An 18264-nucleotide genomic window follows, 5' to 3' on the forward strand; every position below is an offset into this window, starting at 1 on the left:
GCAGCGAGCCGATGCTGGCACAGCGGGCAGAGCCCTGCTGCAAGCCTTAAAACCTTGGGAAAATCAACCTGTAGGTCGCCAGCCCCTTTCCCATGCCCAGAGGGCCAGGGCCGCCCTGGGAAAGAGCAGCAGCTGCATGCAGCGGGGTGGAGGGAGCGGGAGAGGGTGGGGGAATGGGATTTATCCCCTATTTATGGGCTGGAGCAGCCAGGGCTTGGGGACAAACCCTGCGGTGCCGGCTGCCTGAGCGCAGAGCTGCTCCTGCGCCCACTGAGAGCAGCAGCAGTGAAACGACCCCAGGTGAGAGGACAAAAAGGGTTTTTCTGGGCTCACAGCTGACATTTCCCCTGCTTCTCTGCAGGGCTGGGACCCCGGTGTCCCCCCGAGCTGCCAGGAAGGTGGTCAGCCCCTCTGGGGGGGCCGGCAAAACGCCCCGTGCCTCCACGCACCCTGGAGCTGCCTCCCCAAAATGACTCATTCTGGGTGGGATTTTGGCACAGGATTTGGGGACCACCACTGAAGCCACCCTCAGGGTCTAACCAGCACCTCCAGCACCTCCCCGACACACGAAAATCACAAGACACATTTCACTTTTTCCCCCATTTCTTTTTTTTTTTTTTTCCTCTTTTCCAGAGGCGAAGGCTGCTCTCCTCCTTCCCCTGCTCCTCCTCGCCGTCCTCCAGGAGCTTCAGCCTCCATCCCGGCTGGGAGGCTGCGAGGCCGTTCAAAGCAAGTCCACTCCTCCACGTGTGAGCAGCACCAAACAGGCAGCCCAAAAAACCTCCAGGCAGCTGGGTTCAGTTAAACACAAAGGAGCAGCCCAAACGCCCGGGCTTTCTTCTTTTAAACCCGCCCAAAGCATCTCGCAGGTCTCCGGGCCTCCCTCCCTCCTTTTCCGTTTGAACCTGAACCACAGCTTGCTGCCAGCCAAAACCAGAAAGAAAAATAAACAAATAACAATTATAATATAAAAGGTCAACATTGCCAGGTAACTTAGACCCTTGTGAAATGTGCAGCTCCAACAGTCCCTGGCTTTGCGTCCAGGTCCTGGCTCAGAGAGCGGCGCTTCGGATCCGTGTCCCGGAGGGAAGCAGCAGAGCTGGCAGCTCCCTGTTCCTAAAGGCAGGATTCGGGAGGGCAAAATAAAACCCCAAACCGAGGGAGGAGCCCAGGGCTGGGACCTGGGGGCTTTGGGGATCCCCGTGGGGCTGGGGACCTGGGGTCAGAGCCGAGATCCCGAGCCCACAATTTGCTCCTGTTGGGAAATGCACGGCGCAGACGGCGGCAACACAGTGAGTGGGGGACGCCTCCCTCCCAGGGCCTCGAGCCCACCAGTCCCACTGGGAACCCACTGGTGGGTACAGGTGGCCCGGAGCTGGAGGGATCCCCCCTTAGGGCAACACCAACGTGCCCGTCCCTGTATTACCCAGCTGCTCCAGCACGGGGCAGATCCGCAGCCACCAGCCCCACTCATGCCCCGTGCCCAGGTTTGTCCTCCCCTGCCACCTGCAGCCCCTGCCTGGGGTCATGGGACGAGCCTCGTTGCTATTCCCTGAGGCCCAAAATTTGGGTGGTCCCAGTCTTGGCACCTCAGGGCTGAGCTGCAGCAAGGGGCAGATCCCCCCCTGCCCCATCCCCTACAGCCAGGAGCTGGGTTTTGGGGTGAATCCGGAGCAGTGCATGGGGTCACCAGTGCTGAAGGGGACAGGTCCCACAGCCTGGCCCTGTGGTGGCATGGGGACAGGGTCTGGCTGTAGGGGAGCGTGGTCCTGGTGGTCCCCCCCGTGCTGGGACAAGCGATGCCGTGAGGATTTTGGGGTCTCCTGCTGGGGGCTGCTCTTGGCCCCGTGTCCTGCTGATGCCCAAGGCTGCAGAGGAGGGAGGACGGCGCGTGGGGACAACAAGACACCCGCAGGCAGGACAGCGGGGTGTCCACGCTCCCACCCTGATCCCTGCTGAAAGGCACCAAGGCTTCGGGCAGCCCCCACCCCAACCACAAACACATCAGCCCTTATTTTGTCCCGGTCATGCCCCTGTCTCCTCCGCCTGCCCCAAAATCCACAGCCACCCCCAGCCAGGAGACGAAGGCTCCGTGCAGGGTCCTGGCCCCGGAGCCGGGCATGCCGGGGGTGGCCTCGGAGCTGGGGGCTCGTCCCCACTCCAAGGCTGGGGTCTGGGCACGGGGGGGTCCCTGTGGTCCGTGTCCATCGGGGTCGAGCCTCCCGGTACCCCAGCCCCGGTCCTTAAGCGCTGGATGCTGGTTCGTGAAGTCAGGGAGGCAGAGGGAGGTGGCGAGGGGGGGGTCCCCTGCCCCTCCTGCGCCGCTCAGACCGGGTGCACGAACTGGTAGACGAGGCGCTGGGAGATGTCGGGTTTGCGGATGATTCCCTTCTTGTAATACTGCCGGATGGAGCGGCTCAGCTTGTCGTAGTTCATGGCCGGGCGGTTCTTCCGGATGCCCCACAGACGAGCCACTTGCGCCGAGTCCTCGATCTTGAAGATGCCTGCGAGGGGAGCGGGGACGGGAATTTTGGGGTCACCACCTCGCCCCCTTCTCTGATCCCATCGCACCCACTTGCCCGCACGCCCACCTTTCTCCTTGTTGAGCCAGCGGATGAAGCGCCCGTAGTTGTGGGGTTTCAGCAGCAGCTCCTTGAGGAATTGCCAGAGGTGGATGGGCTGGCCGGCGCAGGACGAGTCCACCTCGCTGTCCGCCCAGCTGGTGTCACCCCCTGGAAGGGACAGGGACAGGTGAGGCCAGGGAGAGCGACCCCGCTGCCCTCACTGCCCGGGGGCTGCCAGAAAGCCCAGCTCGGTGCCTGCAGCTCCATCCACAGCCCAGGGCTGGGGCTGGGGGCACGGCTTTCTGCTCCGTGCAGCCCTCCTGCAGCCCCACAAGGACGCACGGCTGCAGGATGGGGCCGGTGCAATTCTTGCAGCTTTTCCCCCTTTGCTGCACCACGCAGAAGCCCTCGGGCAGAGGGAACGCAATCCCACGGATGCCACCACGAGGGATAACTGCAACTCAGCAGGGAGCAGCCTCTCCAAAACCCCAGACCCACATCAAGAGCCGGGCTCCCTGTCCAGCTGAGCCCGTGCAGAACTCACCGCAGTATCTGACATCCCCCGGGGCAGCTTTTTCCTTCATCCACGCAGCTGGAAAGGAGGAGCAGGCAGTCAGAGAGCGTCTCCCCCAGCACAGCACCACCCTCTCCGGGCTCCCCCAGGTCCCCAGCACCTCACCGGACTTCCAGATGTCGAGGTGAGCGTGGAGGACGTCGCCGCAGACGGGCGAGCGCTGGCAGAACTGCTCCTCGGACATGGCGCACAGATCCTTCCCCGACAGCTCCTGGAAGGACTTCCCGATCTGCGGCAGCCGGTACTGGTGCTCCGTCCACAGGATCCACTTCTGCACGTTGCTGGGGCTCCAGTCCGCGGGGTCTGGGGTCGGGGCCGGGCGGTGAGCGCAGCCCCCCCAGCCCCATGCAGGGGCACCCCGCTCTCAGCCTCCCCCAGCACCCCGTGGTGGTGGGACCGTCCCCGTGCCACCTCCCTCACTTTGGGGACCCCCCCTCCCTGCACCACCCCAAATCCTTTAGGGGCCGGGCAGCCTGCACGGAGCTGCGCGCATCCCCAAGCTGCTGGCGTTGTGGCGGTGACACCCCAAGCAGCTCCCTGCTCCAGGCTGTCCCCAGCCTCACCCACCCATCCAACTGCACCCAATTTCCCAGGAAAAATGGGATTTTAAAGAGTCCTGCCTTTTTCTCCCCGTTTCCCTCCTGGTTCCCTGTCTGCAGCACCCCGGGGTGACACCAGCACTCCTCAGCAAGGGCTCAGCTTCTCCCCGAGCCACCAGGGGTGAGGGGTGTTTTATTTTAGCAAGCAGCCCCGTCCTGGAGTGACGCTTGGGGTTGTGAATGCATCAGGACCTGCAGCCCGGGCACATCCCTCCCAGGATGGCACCGACCCTGCTCCCACCCCATGGGAAGGGTCGGGGGCACCCCGTTGGGCGCACACCCACCTGCGGCGATGTTGAGGAGCTTGCAGGCCGTCTCGATGTCCTTCAGCACTTCGCCCACCACCATGCTCTGCATCTGCTCCAGCGAGTGCTCCTCCAAGGGGAGGCCTCCTTGTAGGTCCCCTTCAGCCCCCAGCCCCAAACCCTGGCTGTCGATGACCGGGCACTGCTCCGGCTCCTTCTGCGCCTCGCCTCGCCCCGCGGGGGCACCGCTCTGCGACGTCTCCCCCGTGCCCTTGGAAGCCCAGGCGATGTCCTCCGAGTAGAGCATGTCGAAGTAGTGGAGGCAGAAAGCTTGGAGAGGCTGCTCGGGGGTGCTGGGGGGGCTGGGGCTGTCTGGGCAGCCCCAGGGGTGGGCGCTGTGGTCCCAGGGGGGTGGCAGGGGGGCAGCGTCGGGCCGGGCGAGGCGGCCGGGGGGCAGAGCGGTCAGCCCGGGGCCGGCGCTGCCCATGCCTCCTGCGCTCAGCGCTGGCTCCGGACCTGCCGGGAGGGGAGGAGAGGAGAGGCTCAGCCCCGGCGGCAGGCACAAAGGGAGGCTCTAAGCCTGTTAGAGGGGAAAAAATCCTCCAAAGAGACACCGAAGGGGAGCCCTCGGATGAAGGAGGGCTCGGGTTTATCTGGGGGTGCTGGGGGATGTCCTGTTTTGCGGGGGGAAGGAGCCCGGGCACTGCGGGATTTGGGGTTTTCTCATGGTTCGGGCACCAGGCTTGCAGCAGGAGGGTCCCAGCCCGGCTGGAGCCCCTTGCACAGGACCTGTAGGGTCCCCAAAGCACCTCTGCAGGGCAGCCCGTGGGCGTTAAAGGGCGGAGGATGCCTAAACCACGCAGGCAGGTGGGTGTGCGTGGAAAACATCGCCTGCTGCTTCCACCCGAGGGTGCCCTGGTGGTGACGGCACCCGGAGCTGCTTCTCCCCGGGCACCTGGCCTCAGCCACCTGCTGCCAGCCCCCGGACCAGAACTTTCTTTTTGCTCTCCCACAAGAAAAAAGTCCCCGAATCGGCCCGTCCCCATCTGTCTCCGGTACGCGGGGAGCCCTGGAGGCTGCGGAGAAGAGGATGAGCCTGCTGAATTTCCATGGCAACACCAGGGAACGGCTCCATCCGTGGAGAAAGCTCCCCGAGAGGCATCCGGAGGCTTTGGGAAGGGAAAGATGCCACGAGGGGAGAGGCTGGGGACAGGCACAGTAGGGCCAGGGCACTGCCGAGCTCCTTGCCTGCCTCGGGGCATTTCTCTTCACAATAAATAAAAATAAAAAGTCTTGGGGCTCTCGAGAAGCACAAGAAGTAGCATCGCTGCTACCCAGCTTTTGCAACACGAAAGGAGCCCACAGAGCCTGGACCAACCCCAAACCACCAAGACCCCAAAGGGACCCAAGGAAACGAGGCAAAGTGGAAGGAGCAGAGCGGCTGCTGTGAGGTGTTTCCCCATCTCTTCTAAATCCTGGTGAGGGGAAAAGGAAGGGTTTAAAGGAATAACGAGGAAAATAGGCCCTGGGAGTTCCTGCAATCCTACAATATCTGCAGGAGTCCCTTCAGCCCAGGTGGCCGAGCCGTTGTCACCGTCCCCACAGCTCCTGGCGTGCCAAAAACCTGCCGAAACCCCACATCTCCACATCGCTGCTCCCCCTGTAGCTGGGCACGGGGCTGCTCCCAGAGGCAGTGTGGGGGTCATTAAACCTCGTTAACAGCCCCCATTAGGCACCACAGCCCCAGCAGGGTGACGGGGAGGACCGGCCACATGCTGCACACAGGGAGGTGTTTAAACCTTGGCAAAACCCTAAAAAAATTTTGGAAAAACTCATGGAGGAGCCGTGGGCACCCAAAGAGGAGGGGGAGGAAGCCGTGCTGGCACTGCGGGGCTGCTCCCACCTCCCGGGCAGTTTCCCTGAGAGATGGCGCCCGCTTCCAAACCTCTCGTTTATTTGCTCAGGATTAAAGGAAGAGCTTTAAGAGATCAGCCTTAAATCCAGCCCCACGCTGCTGCCGGCACAAAGGAGACGCGGCAACAGCTTGCGCGGCTCCAGCCTGCAAAGCACCGGCTGTGGGACGGGGACGAGACCCCTCTGGGGCACGCCAGGGCTGGGGGCTCCTCCGTGCGCTCCCCTGGGACCTGCAGCCCCCAGGCAGTCCCCTCCCTCGGGCATCGAGCTGCCGCAGCCACGGGACGGGCACGAGGAGGAGCAGGACGGAGGCAGCGGGGTGGCGGCAACGCAGCCGTCCCCATCCCGTCCCCTCCTTCCCCAGCTGGGACAAGAAGGCCCCGATCCCTTGGGAAAGTGGCCCCGAAAGCCTGAGCAATCATCCGACAAAACGTGCTGTACTCTCAGGGCGGGGGCCTTTGTTTGACTTTCTCCCGCTCTGGCACGCAGGCGGCCGGGCTGGGTGGGGACCTGTTTGCTCTAAGAAGCCGTTTTGGGAGGGTTTTTTTTCCCCCTTTCCTCTCCCTTTTTGCTTTTCCCTGGAAAACGAGAGCCGGAGGTGCATCCCGGGGCACCGAGATGCTCATGGGGAGCACCGACACGCACGGCTCCCCAAAACCCCTCCGTGCTCCCCTCTGGTTTATTTGGGGCCACCCCGGCAATCCCAGTGGCCCCGCCGAGCGCTCCCTGCCCTGCGCGCACGCTGCCAGCGCCCGCAGCTCGCCCGCGGCGAAGCCACGCCAGCCTGGCCCCGCGCTCGTCCTGCTGCTCGGGGCGAGAGAGGAAGCGATTAGGGACTTAGCTCTTGCGACACTTTTTAAACAAACAAGTGCCACCGAATTCGCAAAGCCCGCCGGGCTTCCCAGGCTCCCGGGTGCGCGGATTCGGGCGCACGGCCCCACCACGCAGCCGGGTGCCCGCAGCGCGGAGGAGAAGCTCCGGGGCATGGGGCAAAGGAGCAGCCCCCAGCCCAGGATGGAGCCCCCAGGGATTTTCTCAGGTCCCGGAGCAAAACTCAGCCACCCAGCCCTGAAAGGATGAGGGACCCTGTGCTGGGCCATGCTGCGGACACCGGTGGGTGGCAGCTCGGATGGGTGCGGGGTGCCCCTGCTGCCCGCTTTCCCCGGCCCCAAGGGGATGCACGGCACGGGGCCGAGCTGACAGCACCAGGGCTCGTTTCCCATTGCTGCCTGGCAGAGCCTGGAGCAGAGCAAGGAGGAAAACTCTCCTGTGTAGCACGGCAGCGGCCACAGCTGAAGGGCACCGCAACAGCCCAGGTCCTTCTAACCCTAACATCACCTTCCCAAATCGCCGAGAAAACCAAGCGGTGCCTTCCCTCGGAGTGAGAAGCACCAGGGGGCTGCAGGGCTCTGCCAGGTGCAGGGTTTGGGGCAGCGCCGGGTCCCTGCTGGGCTCAGAGCTCTGCCCCTGCTGCCATCCACCCGTCTGGGTCTCAGCCCCATCGGGGGCTCGGCGAGGCTGTGGCTGAGGGGGGTGAGGACGGGGACAAGGACCCCGCCTGCAGTGCCCCAGAGCTCTCTTGGCAAACGCGACCCGCAACTGCACACAGCGGTGACACCTTCACCTTTCAGAGGATTGGCCTTTGGAAGCAAGGGAAATTAAAAAAAAATAATAAAAAAATAATAAAAAATAATAAAAAAATCCACCCCCACCCTCGAACAATGGGCCCGTTAATTACGACTAAATCCGCGGTTGAACAGGTTGTGCCGGAGCGCGGCTCAGGAAGCCCCGTGGGACCCGCGCAGGTTGGCCGGGCACAGAGGTGGCGCTGCCCAAGGCACCCAGGATGTCCCCAAATCCTCGGGCACTTCCGAAAGCCTTCCCCGGGCTTGGGATGTCCCCAAATCCTCCTGCAGGGCTGTGGGAGCTGAGAGCAGGCAGGGCAGGGGGCAGGCAGTGGGATGGGGACGGGGTCGTGCTGTGCCACCAGGTCCCATCCAGCAGCACTTCCCCTTAACTCATCCTTGGGGCTTCCCCCTCCCCATCTGCCTTCAGCTGACAGCCTGGGGATGGGAGATGATGGGGGACCCAGCGACCCCCTCTCTGCCCCCAAGCCCCTTTAAACCTTCAGCTTTCAGGTTTTCCCGTTATTTTTCCCCGGCAGCAGACACCGGGGTGCTCAGAGGCAGCTCCCAGCACCGCGGGGTCCCACCAGCACGTGCCACCCCCCCCCCCGAGCCACCAGTCCCATCTTGGTGGTACCGTGCACCCCCCTCACCTCTGCGCACGGGGAGGGGGGATTTGCCAAATGGGGTTGGGGGCTTGGGGTGGCAATCGTGGAGATGTGATGGATCATGGTCTTGCTATGCCAAGAGACCCCCACTCGGGGCAAACCCACTGCACAGAGGGGACGAAGCCCACATCGGGGTCCTGCAGCCCCCCAGCTGCCCCCCAGCCTCCTGCTGTGCCCCCCAGCCCCCTCCCCGTTACCTGCATGGGTGCTGGCATGGGGACCAGCGTCCCCACGGGTGCCTGCGCCCCAGGTCAGGCTGCCCTGGCCACTGGCGCAAGGAGGCAAACAGCAGCGGGGAGGGGGGGGCTGGCACAGCCCGCTGGGGGCCAGAGCAAAGCCCCGGTGCTCGGTGTCCCCCAGGTGAGCAGCAGAGCTTGGTGTTCCCCATGCAGGGCCAGGGAGCCCCTATTTATAGCAGCACGTTCCTCCCCCGGCGGCTCCCTGCCCATGAGAAAGGCCGTATTGTGGGGGATTTGGCAGCCGAGTGGCGTTTGTCTTTCACCAACCGAGCATAACCATAAAAACCGAACCTAGAGCCAATGTGCCTTGAGCACTGGAAAAAAAAAAAAAAAGATCCAGAAAAGCTCCGCAGCTCCAACAAGGCGCGGGGCTGATAAAAGGGCTCCAAGCACTTTGTGGGTGCCCCTCAGCTCGCAGCACCTCGCTGGCAGCCCGAGACCTCCATAAAGGGTGCCAGTTCCCATCGCTCACGTGGTGCCCCCAAAATTCATCATCCCCCAGCCTCCCAGGGCATGCAGGGCTTTGTGGGACCTTCCCTCGTTGGGGAGGTGGCACAGGGACCGTGGTGGGTGCTCAGGAAGCGCCCTGGCTCCCCATCCTTACTCCAGGAATTCGCAAACCCTCCTTGATTTCGGGTGACACCACCCCAAGAAGCCCCAGGAGCCTCACACCAGGGGACAGCCACGTCCCCACAGAGCCCTGACGGCGGCAGCAGGAGCCGCAGGACGGGATGCCCACAGGGGACATCCCCAAACCCATCCCAAACCGGTGCCAAACCTCCTGGGATCACAGGAGGGGGCTCACCAAACTGTCCCACGGGAAGGACGGGGACGGTGAGGGGGGGGTCTTACCTTGAAGGGGCAGCTCAGAAAAGGCATCGGTCCCGGCGGCGGGCGGGCAGAGCCGTCCCTGGGGTGCTCGGCACGGTGGCCGGGGTGGGCATGGCCCGCAGCGGGGTGCCCCGGTGCCGGCGGGGAGGGCGGGCAGCAGCACCCTGCCCAGCTCAGCGCGGTGGCAGCGCGGTGGCCAGGAGGAGCCGCATCGGCTCCGGGCACCCAGCACGGGGACGGTCGGGGACGAGGCTGGGGCGCACGCGGCGGTGGCCGAGGGACGACGGTGGTGGCCGCGCCGAGGGACGCGAGGGGGACAGGGGCAGCCAAGCCGAGCGCAGGTCGGTCAGCAAATGCCTCCTTTGGCCATTATATCTAATTCCTTCCTTATTTACCTGAACAAACAGGCTGTGTGCTTACCTCAGCTGGAGGTGTTTGAACAGCCCAAGCGGGGTTAACCCTTGAGGGGTGCAGCGAGGTGCCGGGCTCAGACCCAAAAGGGTCCCAGGAGGGGAGCGGAGCAAATCGGGCACCGTTAACCCCTTCCCACCTGGGACACCCATGCAAGGGATGGGGATGCCACGCAGGGCAAGACCAAAGGCTCCTTTTGGGGCCGGACCCTGAGGCACAGAGACCCTCTGGGTGCACGGCAGTGCTTGGCAGAAGCCCGTGGCACGAAGCATCCCCCGGGGTTTTGGGACCAGGAGCATCACCAGTGATTTGTGCACCGGCACAGCCACATGCGGCTTGCAACAGAGGCAGCAGGCTGCGAGCGAGGATGCTCTGAGCCACCAAGGCCATGGCCACTCGCTCCGTTCACCAGCCCAAAATTGCAGGGAAGGAGCTCCAGGATTTGGGATTTGGCACCTTCTCCTCCCCAGGTCCGTGCTGCTGCTGCGTGCGGGGAGGAGCAGGGGCGCTGGGGGCACAGCGGGAACGCGCAGCGCTCCGGGCCCGGGTTGTCTGCACCGGCAAAAGCAGGAAAAAGCTGTTTTGACCGAGACAGACCCCGAGCTGGTATTTACTGTCGTTTTTTAACCACGTAAAGAACGCGGGGTGGTTCAGGCGGTTCTTCTGCGCACGCAAAACCGAACTCTCCCATGCCCTAAAACCCCACGATTTTACTGTGTCAGCCAAAAAAACCCAGGCACGAACACCCCGGTGCAGCCTGGATGCGTCCCACGCTGGCCGGGACCCACGTCACCGCATCCAGGGGGGGGTTTTGCAGCCCCATCCCGCTCACCCCAGAGCAGCCAGCCGATAAGTGTCCACCGGCGATGTTTGCCTGGAGGAGGGAGGAAAACAAAACCCCGTCGGAAGGCGGTCGGTGTGTTAATGTTATCTTATCCCATGGAAAACATTGCCCCCAGATTAGGGCTCCTGCCACCCGAGGTGAGTTTTCTCCACTGTTTTGGTAAATAGGGCCAGGTCCGTAACACGTGGCGGCGGCGCAGGGGGGAGATGGGGGCTGGGAAGGATGTGGCCCTGCTGGGGAGGTCGCCGGCCCCAGTTGGGCTTTGGTGTGGGAAGGGTGCATGGGATGGGGACATGGCACAGCCAGCGTGGTGGGGAGAGGGGTCCCAGCCCCCCAGTGCCCACCCAGTGCCCCCAGCTCACCGCAGCCCCGGCACCACCCCGAGCATCTTCGCCCTGCCTCGGTCAAGGCACAACGTGCACGACCCAGCACGGCTTTGCCACGGCAGCAGCTTGGATCCAGCATCCCACAACGCCTGTTGCGAAGTGCCAAGCAGCTGCAGCGGGTCAGAATTCCTCTTCCCCATCGTTTGGGGGTGTGCTTCATGTTGAGGGGTGCTGGAAGCAGCAGGGTTTGGGCTGGCATCCCCGGCTGTGATAACAGGTCCTGGGCAGAGCCACAGCATGAAGCTCTGCCCAGCTCCGGGGTTTGTGCACAGCGCCCAGACCTGCTTTGGGGTCCCCACGTGGGAAACAGCGTCCCCAAACAGGAGCCAGGGGCAGCCCCAACCCAGCACGGCCCCGCAGCCGAGGCCACAGAGCCTTCTGCGCGCAGAGACCTTTATCGTAGCTTATGAATGGCAACATAGGTGTGTCAGCTGGGGAAACATGCGATACGGAGCAAAGCCGACGTGTAGGACAGAGCCATGCGCACGGGGAACCTCCACGGCCACGCCGCACCTCCCCGCTCCCCGCATGTCCGTCTGTCTGTCTGTCTGTCTGCTTCCAGCTGCCCCGGGCTGCAAATCCCATCGGTGCTGCCCTCTGAAACGTTTAATGGGAAATGTTTCCCTGCTTCCTAGGTTTAATTATCACCCGTTGCCAGAGCAAATAGCAAAGAAGCCCAGAGCAAACTGGAGGAGAGGGCGGTCAGAGGGCAGGGGGACAGCGGGATGTCACCAGGCAAAGGGGACGCACGGCCTGGCCCTGGGTCACCTCTCAGGAGCATCCCAAACCCAGGTCCTCCCGGTCTGCCTGGGATTGGGCTCTGAAAAAGCTCTCCCTGCTGCTCCTATCAGCAGCACCGGAGATTTCGATAAGCAGAAGAGATTAAAAGGAAAAATATTTCCCTGCCTCACAGCGCATTGGCTTTGCCCAGGGAGAGCTGGCCAGGCCGGCAGCACAACGTGGGGCTACAAAAGCAGGGAAGCATCCCAAAACCGGCCACAGGGACCAGGGGCAAATGTCAGACCTGGCCTGAGACCGAGCCTCTGCTGCAGGATGCAGGCACAGCTCGGAGCCCCTGCTGCTCACCACGATGGGGCAGCGATGGCTGTGCCGCAGCACGTCCCCAAAGCCGTACCCAAAGCTCTTGGGCAACGCCAGGAGTTCTCACTGATGGTGGATGGAGAAAGTGAAATCCCTCGAAACCAGGAGGCTGGCAGCAGATTTGCCCCATCCAAGCTGCTCTGGTTCCCTCCCTGGTGCAGGCTGGGGGCTGCGGCCACCCGCATAACCCCAGCGCAGTCTCGCCTCCCTTGCGCAATCCCAGCAGGGCCACGAGGCCGTTGCAAGCAGCTCTGGTTACATATGCAAAACAGGAAAAGAATAGGTTGCAACACCTGCGGGACAATGAAAGAGGGGAAATAGTCTGGCTTTTCTGCTCTGTGTGCGCAGTTTTGAGCGCTTTTTCCTTGTCCTGGCTGTCAACCGATCGGCTCCGATGCCGGCGCCTTTTGCACCGAAAGCTCAGCGCTGGAGCAGGAGGGGACGGAGCAGTGGCTCGTGAATCAGCCTGGAGGAATCTCTCTGCCCACCCTCCTGCAGCTAATCTCTGGCTGCATCGCAAGAATAACAGATAAGCAGCCATATAACGCGTAGATATAATAAAACCATTGAAGGGACTTGATGTCACTGCGAAAACCGCAGAGGCGACCGAGCCTGCTCCGTCACCAGAACCGAGCGGCGTTTCCTGGTCTTCCCCAGCAGTGGGGTTTCCTCCACTTCGTTTCCCGCACCACTTTTGGGAACAGCAGAGTCCCCATGCAAAGCCAGCCCACACGCTCGGGTCCCTGAGAGGCCAAATCCTGCCCCCACCGCAGAGCTGGCACCCACGCTGCCGGGCTCTGCAGGGGCGATGCCCACAGAGGAGGCAAATCCCCGCTCCCAGGCGGCAGGACGGGATTCCTCGGGCTTTTCTGCGAGCCCAGGATGCTGGAAATGGTTCAAGCTCCTTTCACACACCCACAGGCTCAGCCCCACTCTGCAGGCAGCTGCCTCGGTGAGAAGCGCTCAGCACCCCAGCCCTCACCAGCCCCAGATCTGGTGGGTGTTGGTGTCCCGAGGAGGAGGCAGCTTTTGGGTTTCACCTCCCGTCAGCACCCAAACAAGCTCACGGCCACATCCACCCACAGCCCTGGGTGCAGATCCCACACCAAGGGAGGAAAAATCCTTTGGGCTTTGGGAACAAGCAACGGGGAAGCGCCAGGACCCTGGGAATCCCTCCTGCACCTCGAGGGCCAGCCCGGGGATGCTGTGCAGGAGGAAGATCCCTGGCGGGAGGTGGCTGCTGCTCCCCCCCCTCCTGCTGCCCATAATCTTAATTGCTCTTCCCCGGCTGTTTGCTCAGCGCCGTTCATTTCCACCCAGCCTGCACCGAGAGGGTTTATCACACTCGCTCTTGTGTTATTTCAAGCTAAGGCACGTACGGGAGGTCAGAGCTGGGAGCACTCCCTGCGATCCTAGAAAGAGCCTGGGCTGAGGGTACCGGGCTCCTTCCTCGTCCCAGCCCCACAGCTGCTGTCCCTGCGAGGTGTCCCCGTGCCACCAAAGCAGAGCAAACAGCAGGGAGCCGCTGTCACTGCCGGGAAGGGAGCGAGGGGCCTGCACCCAGCACCCAGCTGGGAACACGCTGCCGGGCTTGGGGCGAGCTGGGGGGCTGCTCCCAGAGGGGAAATTGGCTTTTCAGCAGAGCTTGGACCCCAACGCTGAGCGAATTGCCAAAATGCATGGGAAATAACCCAAGGGCAGGCACCGGGCAGCCCACGGGATTTTTGTGTGTGCGACAAGCCTGTGGAGATCTCCCAGGAAGCATCTTTGGGGTTTGAACCCGATGATCTCTGAATGTCCCCTATAATTCTGTGACCTTCAGGCGGCTCCAGAGCGGAGACCAAGCAAACCCCCTGAAATTCCTCCTGGCCTCCAGCCTCACTTACCCCTTCCCAAAACATCCCCGTGGCTCTGCGCCAGGCAGGGCCCCTCCCGTTTATTACCCTCATGGCCATGCTCATCCCACTTCCCCATCTCCCAGATGCTGCCATAAACCCCGTTTATGGGGCGCCGCGCGTATGCTCAGGGCAAACAGCCCCGGTTATTGCCGCCGGCACCCGCGTGCGGGGCCCACCCTGACAAAACAACCCCGGGGCTCCCAACCTCGGCTGCTGCCCGTGCCGGCAGCCGGCAGCTCCCCGCTCCTGCACCCCGGTGCCCGGTGCAGGGTTCGCCCCCCTCCTCCCCATTTTCCCCTGTGCCAAGCGCGGCTGACGCAGGCGGGGAGGTCGCAGGGCAGCCGGCCGGGCTGGGAGCAGCGGGATCCAGCTGCGTGTTTGCTGTTCCCTGCTTAACGCCCCGCTCTTTTCTTCCTCCGGTGGCTTTCTAAGCTCCTGCTTTTGTCTCTCGGGATTAAAAGCCTGGAAGTGGCCGCGGGTCGCGCAGCGCTGCCAGGAAGAGAGGGCTCAGGGCGGCGCGGGTGCGCCCAGCTCGGCGGCACAGCAAACGCCGGTGGAGGGGGGGTGAGGACAGGTCACGGCCACCCCGGCACTGTTTTGGGGCGCACGCTGGGGAAACGCACATATAGGGACAACCCCTGAGCTGGGCTGCCCATGTGGGTCCCCCCCATCCCCACACAAACCCCAAACCCCTCCATACAGCCCGGTACCCCCGTTCCCTCCCCGTTAGCCGTTCACCCCACCAGTGGGACCAGTAACATGGCAGCGTGGCCGGCACCCCCTCGGCGTGTTGTAGGTTTGGGGCCGCTTGGCGGCGGTTCCCAGGCACACAGGAGCAGCCAGGTGAGACCGGCAGGGCCCCGGGCCAGCGGACGCGATGTTGTCTTTTCACACAGCCCCGGCGCGGGGCTGCGCAGCACCCAAAACCCTCGGTGGCTTTGTTTTCCCACAGCGGCTGCCACGGAGAAATGCAAATTCATTCTTCTCCTCCGCTGCTTTCCCCCTCTGAGAGCAAACGGTCCCCGGGCATAACGGCCCCATGAGGCGCTCCCATGGCGAGCCGAGGGCACGCGGTGCCCCATGGAGCAGGAGAGGTTCCCGGCCCCATCCTCCCCTTCATCCCGCACCATCCAACCCCATAGAGCCTGCAGAATGGTTTTGCCCCAGGTGGGAATCCCTAAAAATAAGCCTAAAACGGGCCCTCGGGGTGTTCTGAGGATTGGAGGGGGCAGGGCTGGGTGGAGAAGGGGAGGCAGAGCCCAGCCACCTCCCCAGCTCCGGGGGGGCTCCAGCCCTTTGCCATCAGAACCCCCACCCTGTTGCAGCTCCCTGGGGGGCACAGGGGTGGGGACCCCCCTGTGTCAGCCCACCCAGAGGACAGGGTCTCCTCTTCTCCCAGGGATGAGGCTGCTCCGTACCCTGCACGGAGCTGTGGTTTTGGGACAGAGGCACGGCTCTCCCGGCCCTGAGCGTCCCACAGGCTGGGGGGGGCACAGGGAAAAGCCTGGGGGCCTCGGCACGGAGGCAGCTGGGGACAAGCGAGGCAGCGCAGAGCGAGCAGTGACTCAGCCGTGAGTCACCCAGCTCCGAGGGAAAGGAGCTGCTCCCGTAAGCATCGCCCCGGTCAGAGCCACCAGGCAAAAAGGGGGCGCAGCAAGGACCCCGAAAACAGCACGGGGATCCCCAGCAGCCTGCCCTGCCTTCATCCCCTCCCCAGGAGCTGGGCTGCCCTCTGCCTTTGGAGGAATTTGCTTTTTTTCTCAGCAAACTTAAGCTGCCTCCCATCCTTAGCCTCCTGTGGAGGCTCAGCACCACGAGGAGCCTCCCAGAGCCTGGCTGAGGGGGGGCTGAAACCATAAATGGCACCAGGAGAGGGGCTGGGATGTGCAGCGCTGGGCCACTGGGACACACCAAACCCCTACGGGACACGGGCACCGTGCCGGGCTGCACAGGAGGGGACACGAAAGCAGAACACGATCAGTGCTCCCTGCTTTCTTGCAGGAGCTGGGCTCCAGACCCCAAAACAGCCAGCCCAGCGTGGGACGTGACCCCAAAATGGGGAACCCCTGCCCCAAGCCTGGCTCTGCCCCGTCCCAACTCTGGCTCGGGACCCGGCACAGCGAGAAGATCGCTTCTGTTGTCAGCCGTGGATTTTGAGGGCAGCAAAATGTTTGTTCTGTCAACACGTGCCTAATCCCCAACCAAAAGCTGATGAAAAAAGCGTGGAGGGGGGGAAGGATGGGAAGGAGCTGCCCTTTGAAACAAAACCCTCACCGTGACATCTGCAGCCCCGAAAGGACGGACAACACCGGGGCTGCCCAGGGCGAGCAGTGCTGGCGTGGTGGGGGGCGAGGGGACAGGATCCCACTGGGGACACACCGGGACCCTCAGCCCCAGACCCCTCCAAGGGGGACAGAAGACACTAAGGCACCCCAAGAGGCTCGGATGACGACAGCACGGCGAGATTTAGGGTTTGGCCAAGGACCACATCCTTGCTCCAACCTCGCGTGGCGCACACCAGGCTGCAGCAGCCCCAGGTTTCCACCTCCCCTGGCCAAAACGAAGCCCCAGGACGCGGGCACTGCGCCGCATGAACCTGGCCTTGGTGTGGGACAGCAGCCAGCCCCGGGGCGTCCCCACATCCCCGGTGGCACGCACGCAACTGTGCCACCGAGAGCCCGTCACGAAGGCACTCAGCAGGATTGGCGTTTGCAGATGGGCCGTAAACCCTTTTCCTGGTGGGATGAGGCACAACTTCGTCAGCCCAAGGCTTGTTCCCAGCTCACAAGCGCTCACCCCGGGGCAGATCCCGCAGCCCCATCCGGCCGCTGACCCCGGCCCTGCCGGCACGGCCACCGCCGGGCACGCGGTGCAGCCCCGAGGGACCCGCTCCCGTCAGCCGACGGCATGGGCACCGCACCCTCTGCCCGCAAAAAAAGGAAAGAGTGCCTTTCGCAGTTTCCATTTGTTTGCTCTTTAAATAACCGTTTCCTTATCGCTCTGCGTGTGTGCAGATCCCTTTTAAAATTCGGACAAACCTGCTTCTCGGGCAGCATCGCCCGCAGCCCCGCACCCTGCCCGTGGGGTAGGGCCAAGCGGGGCGGCCCCAGAACCAGCCTGACCCCAAATCGTGCCCTCCCCGGTGGTCCTCGGGGCTGGGGGGCTCCTCCTGGAGATCTCCTACAGCTGCCTGGACGTGGCCCTGGGCACCCTTTTTGGGGTGGCCCTGCTGGAGCAGAGGGACCCCACCTGAACCATTCCACACTCCTTGCTCAGGAGCTCGAGCTCTCCCTCGCCCCCTTGTTTCTAAGATGGGGGCACCAGGATTGTCCAAATCCACGTCCGGGGAGCCCGTCCTTTCCTCTCCATCCTGCCACCCCACAGCACAGTGTGGGGACAGCAGAGGCGCCGTGAGGTCCCAGCGGGTCCCAAGGCTCCTCTGCTCAAAGCCCAGCCCCGCACCCCTCGTGCCCCCCAACTGCAACCCCCCCAGGAGCCCCAGGGCCATGGGAGCCCATGGCACCAGCGTGGCACAGGTTTGGGTGTCCCACGTGTGAGGACAGGGCACGTCCCTGGTCCCTGCAGCCTGGCAGGGGGCAGAGCAGAGCCTTGCGGCACCGAGGGGCATCTCGTGGTCAGCCCGAGAGGCTCGGGGTGCTGCGGGCAGCAGGTGCCAGGCACGGGGAGCGATGGCTTTGTCCCACCTGGTCCCCGAGGTCACCCCCGGGGTCACACTCGATGCCACTCTAGGCTTTTGGGCTTCGCCACCGCCGGCTGACGTCACGGCCCAGCCTGCAGCTGTCAGAATTAATTGAGGAAACTCAAGCACGGTAAACAAGGAGGAGGGAAAGCGGCGCAGATTAGATAACGAGCAATACGAGGCTCGCATTTGCTCTCTGCACAGCGAGCCTTGCCCGCTCCCACCGGCACGGACCCCTCCGAGCCCCGGTGCTCCTGGGCCCGCAGCGCAAGGAGCTGGGCTCATGTCCCTGTCTGCCACGGCTGGGGACAGCTTCCCTGCCCCAAGGGCTGCATCTTCCATCCCCAGTGGGGCTTCACCGCCAGCTTTGGCTGAATTTGGAGTGGCTGCAGCCCTGGCTGCACCTTCAGCTGCTGCACAGCACGCAGACGGGGTCCAGGCCCCCTCTGATGGGGCATCACTGCCTGTAGGACATCCCAGCTGCTCCGAGGTCCCTGCCCAGCTCAGCTGTCCCCAGCAGGTCACCCTCGTGGTGGCGGTGGCAGGCTGGGTGCCACGGTGCCACCCCACGGTGCTGTGGGTGGCCAGAAACGTGCGAGCACCTCCCCAGGCTGGGACCATGCGTGGTGCAGGGCGGCAGCTGCTGCAGAGGGACACGGGCGGCC

At 63.7% G+C, this 18264-nt stretch overlaps 1 protein-coding gene across 2 annotated transcripts; it reads right to left on the bottom strand.

Moving 5' to 3' along the window:
* Positions 1 to 585: 585 nt before the first annotated feature.
* On the bottom strand, positions 586 to 9413 carry SPDEF (SAM pointed domain containing ETS transcription factor). Of its 2 annotated transcripts, none has more exons than XM_027444880.3 (6): positions 9281 to 9413; positions 4022 to 4498; positions 3244 to 3441; positions 3109 to 3156; positions 2592 to 2732; positions 586 to 2504 (listed from the first exon to the last, which is right to left on the bottom strand). In XM_027444880.3, the coding sequence occupies exons 2-6, from the start codon at positions 4467 to 4469 to the stop codon at positions 2326 to 2328; spliced, it is 1014 nt and encodes a 337-aa protein (XP_027300681.1). In that variant the 5' UTR covers positions 4470 to 4498; positions 9281 to 9413; the 3' UTR covers positions 586 to 2325. The 2 variants fall into 2 exon arrangements, with proteins under 2 accessions (XP_027300681.1, XP_071884511.1); XM_072028410.1 differs by lacking the exon at positions 9281 to 9413 and adding an exon at positions 8387 to 8460.
* Between the last annotated feature and the right edge of the window lie 8851 nt (positions 9414 to 18264).

This window comes from Anas platyrhynchos, chromosome 27, assembly GCF_047663525.1.
Source record: "Anas platyrhynchos isolate ZD024472 breed Pekin duck chromosome 27, IASCAAS_PekinDuck_T2T, whole genome shotgun sequence".
NCBI lineage: Eukaryota > Metazoa > Chordata > Aves > Anseriformes > Anatidae > Anas > Anas platyrhynchos.

Coding starts and splice junctions, on each gene's coding strand:
- SPDEF (XM_027444880.3), bottom strand. CDS start 4,469: ATGGGCAGCGCCGGCCCCGGGCTGACCGCTCTGCCCCCCGGCCGCCTC. Junction 3,442..4,021: donor GCTCCTCAACATCGCCGCAG/GTGGGTGTGCGC, acceptor CCCCGACCCCAG/ACCCCGCGGACTGGAGCCCC. Junction 3,157..3,243: donor CCTCGACATCTGGAAGTCCG/GTGAGGTGCTGG, acceptor CCTCCTTTCCAG/CTGCGTGGATGAAGGAAAAA.